Below are 6,748 nucleotides of genomic sequence, written 5' to 3'. Positions count from 1 at the left end.
CTCACTTTGTAGACCAGGCTGGCCTCGAACTCAGAAATCCGCCTGCCTCTGCCTCCCGAGTGCTGGGATTAAAGGCGTGCGCCACCACGCCCGGCTGTCCAGCAGTTTTTATATCCTATTGCATTTGCTCTTATCTTCATTTTAGTTAATGCATAAAAATTAAAAATTAAGCAGAGGGTTTAATTAGGTGCTGAGAATTTAACCCACGACTTACTTTTACCATTGGGCTACAGCATAAACAGAAAGGTTTTATGAAAATTACTTGGCTGCCCCAAGTCTCAAGGTGTAGGAGTGACCATTTGTAACAGTTTCTCTTTTTAGCTGCTTCTAAGGTTAAGGCCATAGGTTCTACAGCTATACTTCTAGATCTTGGCTCTACTACTTTCTCGCTGTGTGCATTTCCCTTGAGCAAGTTATTGAACTGATTTGTGTCTCAGTTTCCTCACCTATCTACAATGAGTGCTAATTATATACCTATCCATTCATATAGTTACTATAGAGAGTAAGTTATCATACAAGGTAAGTGTTAGCTGTATGCTTGATTATGGTGTTGCTTCCATGTTGCTGAGTAGTGTAACAACTATTTTTAATATTGACTCTAATGTTATCTACTGTTTAACCTTATAAGATAGGTGATTTAACTAATATCTTTTCTTATCATCTTTTTGCCTTTTTCCAATATATCACTGCTTTAAGTTGATGACATCTATAGTCTGTTCACTCTCAAGAGCAGTTTGGTTTTTTTAATTATTATTATTATTATCATCATTTTCATGCTGTGTGGATCATATTTTCATGTTTGTTTGAATTTTTGTAATTTTTTTGGGTAGAAAGAAGACATTTCAAGTTAATGCAGTCTAGTAATTCTTGGATACTGGTTTTTCCTACCCCAGTGTTTATATCTGCTTTGTTTGTTTTTGAGACAGGATTTTTTAAATGACATTTTCATACATGCTTAGTTTTGATTTACTCTCTCCCAGCTCCCCATCCTCCACCCCTTAAATAAACACTTTCTCTCTCAATTCTTGTCCTTCTACTGTCTCCTCACGTGAGAACTTTGAAACAGCAGTAAAGCTAACTACTGATTATTTGTTAGCAATGGGAATTGCTTTATATGAGTTTTCTTAATTAATTCCCATTGCTAACAAATAATAGCCTCAGTAGTTATCTTTGCTGCTGTTTGTGTTATTATCATTATTGTTTACTAATCACTATCATTTTGTGTCCACTGACAGTCCTTTCTAAATTTTGATCAGGTACTGTAGGAGATGCTTCTCATCTGGTCCAAAGAATCTGTCTGCATCCAAAGCTGAGGGCCTTCTGGATCCTCTGGGTTTCCCTTTTCTGTATTCTAAGTGTCCTGGGCTTGTCAATAAATACCTTCCAGCTGTGCTAAGCTTCAGTTTTGTAGAGCAAACACATTATTAAATGTTTTGAGTCTTTTGTTAAACAGGTAGGTATTCAGTTTAAACTATGATTATTATTCAGAAATTTAGACTTATCTTTACTTTTATCAGGTTTAAGCCGTTTTTTCCATACCAAGCCTTGCAAGGATTTGAAGAAGATGAAGAACTTATCCATATTCAACAATGGGCACTTACTGAAGGCCGGCTTAAAGTTACATTGTTAGAATGTAGCAGGTATGTTCTTTGTTCTCTCTTTACTTATGTGGCCAAGAAAGTATGATAGAAATATATTAAGGACTGTTTATGTTTATTCTGCTCTAATGTTAGTTTATGTTATATTATTTTTACCTATAAATACTTTATACATAAATTTAATGAAAGCAGTCTTTTCCAGTTTGCAAAAATAAATCATATTTAGAAAGTCACTTGGAAGCATTTATTTTTGCAATAATTCTCAACTTTTTAGATGAATAGTGCTGTGCTGACATTTTATCTTAACTTTGCCTATTGGAGAGCATTCCTAGCATAGTAGTTTTTTGAGTTATGATTATTAAAAATGCTCATTAAGTGACTAAATCAGACTATGAACACTGTTTGGAAGTGGTCTTTCCTAGGCTCAATATTTTACCACTGTAGTTCACAGTGTTCATTTCTTGCCTAAATTAACAGGCAGAATGACCTTTAAAAGGCAATTTAGCCGTCACTCTACTTCTTAAATCTCAGTGGCTTCCCTTTTGCTCCCAGGACGGCATCCAGATCTTCCACTGACCTATGAGTGTCTGTTTATCCATCTTCTTTTTCACTCCCTTCTGTTCAGCCTGTAATTCATAATAGTGTGTCAGCTACACTGGCCTTCCTAAGAGAGGGTTTGACAAGATATCCTCCAAAAAGCCAGGTAGCAAATACGGACATGGTAACTTTCCCTGCTGTCTGCCATGTCTCCTCATCTCTGGTGTGTACTACAGAGGCACAGGCAGTGCATAAATGAACCAGCTTGGCTTTGACCTGGAACGTGGTCACTTTCAGTTAAGTTTTATGTGTGATGAAGTGGTATTTTGATTATTTTTTTAACCACTTAAAAATGTAGAATTATTGATAGCCCATATAAAATAGGCAGTTGCCTGGATTTGGACTACAGCCTGCCACTTTTCTGCCTAGCCATCTTAAAGGACAAGCTCCGCCTGCTTTCTTGGCCCACACTGTCTCCTGCTTTTTGGAACTAGCCTGTCCGAGTACTCACACTACCTCCTTAATAACTGCTTTGAGTTCTAAATACAGTACACTGTCTGTCCTTAGACTCACTTCTCCGTGACAGTTGATTATACCACTGACTACTTATAACTTTTCATTTTTATTCCTAACTCATGATACAGATAAGTACTTGAGTAGTAGGGTTATATTTTGTACCTAATACATTTGAGTCTTTGCAAATAGATAACTATGAATATACGAATTTTTCTAATTCATTTCCTTAAGTCTTCTGATAACTAATAGCTAAGGTTTATTTTGTCAGAAAGTCTTGACAAGAGTCTTATTGAAAATAAAAAGGAGACCAAATATGCTGTTATATCATAAAAGGAACCATTGTGTATAATAAAACAGATACAGTAGGTACGAGGCTAGGTATTTAGACAGAGTGACACCAGAAGGGTAAAAAGAGAAGAACAATAAAAGTGCCCTTTATAGAAGGCCCAGAAAATGATAATTTTATGTTTTGGAAATAATACAAAGGTCTAACACCTTTCAAGATAGTTTTCACCATAATTATTTAGTAGTATGAGAAAGTTTGTAGTGAATAGAATATTCAACAGTCTTAAAAGAATAAAAGACAATTAAAAGTTTCTGTAGACCATTTGAATATAGGTAAAGTTGTTCTAAATTGGCTTGCTGTGATGAGCTGAGGTTTGCTGGAGTTGTAGTACACACACACACACACACACACACACACACCTACTTTTGAATGATACTTTAAAAATAATTTACTGTTATAGTTGTAGCTTAGTATTTTTATAAATGTTGCTAAGCTTTTAGAAATCGGACCTTGCATCAAGTTGAAAACCAAAACAAAAGTTAGGACTGAAGGAAGAGACAGCTGTGGAGCCGAGGACTTTGTTCTTTTCCAGCTCCTGAGATTCGTTTCCAGCACTCTTGTCAGGCAGCTCACAACTGCCTATCGATTTTTTAAAAACTGTTCATTTTGAAATAATGAAAAAGTTGTGTGTGAATAGATCTTAAACATTTTTGCTGTTTATTTTGAAGTAATTTCAGATTTAAAAGCATGCATGAAGGTTTTTTTTTTTTAAATCAAACTGTTAAAAGATTTTGAGAGTGTATTTTCCCAATGAAATAAATAACTTTTTTAGATATATTTATTTTTTATGTATATGAGTGTTTTGCTTGCAATATGTGTGTGCACCATGTGTGTGCCTGGTGCCTGCAGAAGTCAGAAGAGACCATCCAATGCCGATGGAACCAGAGTCACAGATGGTTGTAAAACTCAAGTGTAGTTATAGTAAGAAGATAAATAACTCGAAAACAACTCTGTCGAGATCAATTTTTCCACACCAAATAAAACTTAGTGAATTTCTTAGTTTACACTAATTTTTAAAATTTAACTTATTTCTTAATTGACAAAATATGTTTATCATCATAAACATAGTCATCATTTTTCTAAGGTTCATATTATTTTCTGATAAAGTATACATGTTGACTAGAAAATGGTTTTGGCTCTAAATTCTAAGAGGGATTTATCATGTTGTTATGTGAAAGAGTTGGGTGTTGTAATGGATATATTGAGGGTATCAACAAATTAAGAATATGACCAGTAAAGTGGGGGCCATAAAGTTTTGTTAACTAGATTCTGTGCTCCAAAGCAGTACACAGGGTAGTCTGTGATGCAGTACACAGGGTAGTCTGTGATGCAGTGCACAGGGTAGTCTGTGCTCACTGTAGGTGGGTGATGCTGGTGATTCAGATCACGTCTTCATTGAGTCAGATTGTATTTTCTCAGCAGCTTTTAGGGTGTTTTGTTTTATAGAGATCTAAAAATACATCTTTAAAAGTTCTTGTTTTATTTTGTTTTCAGTGTTAAATATAATACATAGAAATCCACAGGTGTTGACACACTCAACCCCAAGTCATCTCCCTTTCCCCCATTTATTTCTTGTAATTGTAGCCTCATGACTTCAAGTTTTCCCAGCAATTACAGTTCCCTACTGTCTGTATCACTTACCTTTCTTGCTGCTGTGGTAGGATGCCTGACAGAAGCAACTTAGGGAAGGAAGGGGGGATTTTGGTTCCCAGTTTAAGAGTACATCCATTGCAGTGAGGAAGCATGGCATGTGAAGTTAGTAATAATCACATTGCATCAGTAGGAAGAGCACGCAGAGAGGAGAACAAAACTGCTCAGCTCCTTTTGTTCTTGTTCAGGACCCTTGACCTGTTGGTTGGTGCTACCCATATTTAGGGTTCGATTTCCCTTATCAGTTAACCTAACCTAGGAACTCACGAATAGGTGTGGCCAGAGGTTTGTTTCCATGATGATTCTAAATCCTGTCCAGTCTAACAGTCAAAAAGACTAATCATCACAAAGCTTGTCATTCAAGTACACTTTTAAGCTATAATCTTCCACTTCTGACCTACATAGTTTCCTGGTCATCTGTGCAAATGTATTCAGACCAACTTCAAAAGTCCCACTAGTCTTTAACACTTGGAACACTGTTTAGATGTGCAAAGTCAAATTTTCTTCTGAGTGATTGCTAATCAAGCAAAAAGATCTGAGTTTTAATCCTCAGCAACCACGTAAAAGCTGGGAATGGCTTCATGAACTTAAAACCCAGCATTGCAAGGCGAAGACAAGCAAATCCTGGGCGTCTGCAGACTCCTTGGCTCAGCTGAGACTGAGCTTCAGGTTCAGTGAGAGAGTCTGGTTTGTGGGTTTGTTTGTTTTAAAAAAAGAACAATAGAGGACGTATCCATATCATCCTCTAGCCTTCACACTCATGTTCCTGAGTCTAAGCACCTGTGTGCTCACATGTGTGCAGCACACAAGAAGGTAGAAAATACAAAAATCCCACACAAATTCACCAAGTCCCAGGCGCTAAACATATGCTGGGCATTTCTTGCTTTGGTCAGATCATCTCTTATTCTGTCTGGGCTCCAAAAGGCTTAGGTAGCTCCATCCTTTGAGTTCTGATCCCTGTACACATATAGTTTCTCTCTTGGGCCAGCTCTACTCCTTGTCTGCAGCTTTTCTCAGCAGATGACATATGGCTCTGGCATTTCCAACTTCCTGGAATGTACAATTTAGGCTTCCCCTTCATATCTTCAGGCAGTGTCCTCTTGGCAGATACTCTAACTGCCACACATTGTCTGGCCTCTGCAAGGCACCATGGTATAGGTTTTATACTTCCCCACCCTCCTTAATCTTGCAACTTTCCTTGGATCACACACTGTCAGGTTTTATATCCCCTGGGATGAAGCCTGGTCCCCTTGGACCACAGTTCAACTGCCTTTGTGTCTGATTGGGGAAAACAGTTCCTTAAGGAGAGAACCTCGTTAGCTGTATATCCCCTTAAATTCTTTTCACATTTACTACACTGACAGAGCCTTTGATGGATGGATACCTTTCCTCTTGTCCCAGTTAGAGCAGTGTCTCTCTTTAATGGTGCTAGTAATAACTAGTTACAGCTGGTATTAACCCGCCTTGTCTATGACTTTACATTTACTCGCTGTCTTCTTTACTAAATTGCATGTTTTTTTTATAATGTTTTGCTTCACTTTTTCCTTTTTTTTTTAAATGTAAACTTGGATGAGAGCAGAAAGCATAGCCATGACACAACCTGAATGCTCTTTGTCATAACATCTCTTCTACCAAACAAAATATCCCATTACTTTTTACTTCAGCCTGGCTCAGGTTCTCAGAATGCAGCCTCACTCTTTACTAGACACTAAGACACATGGCCTCTGGCCTGCTCTCTGATAGCAGCATCCTTGCTCTCTTCTGAAACCTTATGATCTGGGCTTCTATGTCTACGTTTTTCTCAGTATTCTGGTCTTCCAGATTCCTATCAGAATGGCCCATTTTACTCTGCTTATTGAGTCCTAATGCTTTTCTAACCCAGTGTTTCAAAGTCCTCCACATTCCTTCTATAAGCCAGTTACAAAGGCCTGTGAACCTCATAGTCAAGTTTATCAGAGCAACAACCCCATTTCTTGGTACCAGTTTTCTGAATTAGTTTCCTGGTGCTCTGATAGAATACCCAACCCACAGTTTGAGGGTACAGTGCACCATGGTGTAGTGCCCATATGTAAATGTAACACATAAATATGAACAACTTGCA

The 6,748-nt window shown here is 37.5% G+C and overlaps 1 protein-coding gene across 1 annotated transcript in view; it reads left to right on the top strand.

Moving 5' to 3' along the window:
• Pdzd8 (PDZ domain containing 8) overlaps positions 1 to 6,748 on the top strand; it is a 55,211-nt gene that overhangs the window by 17,222 nt on the left and 31,241 nt on the right. Inside the window, exon 2 of the mRNA XM_021151276.1 lies at positions 1,518 to 1,640. Within this exon, the coding sequence (XP_021006935.1) occupies positions 1,518 to 1,640 (123 nt within the window). The remainder of the gene's footprint in view (positions 1 to 1,517; positions 1,641 to 6,748) is intronic.

This window comes from Mus caroli, chromosome 19 (genome assembly GCF_900094665.2).
Source record: "Mus caroli chromosome 19, CAROLI_EIJ_v1.1, whole genome shotgun sequence".
NCBI lineage: Eukaryota > Metazoa > Chordata > Mammalia > Rodentia > Muridae > Mus > Mus caroli.
This window is presented reverse-complemented; position numbering and strand designations above follow the sequence as displayed.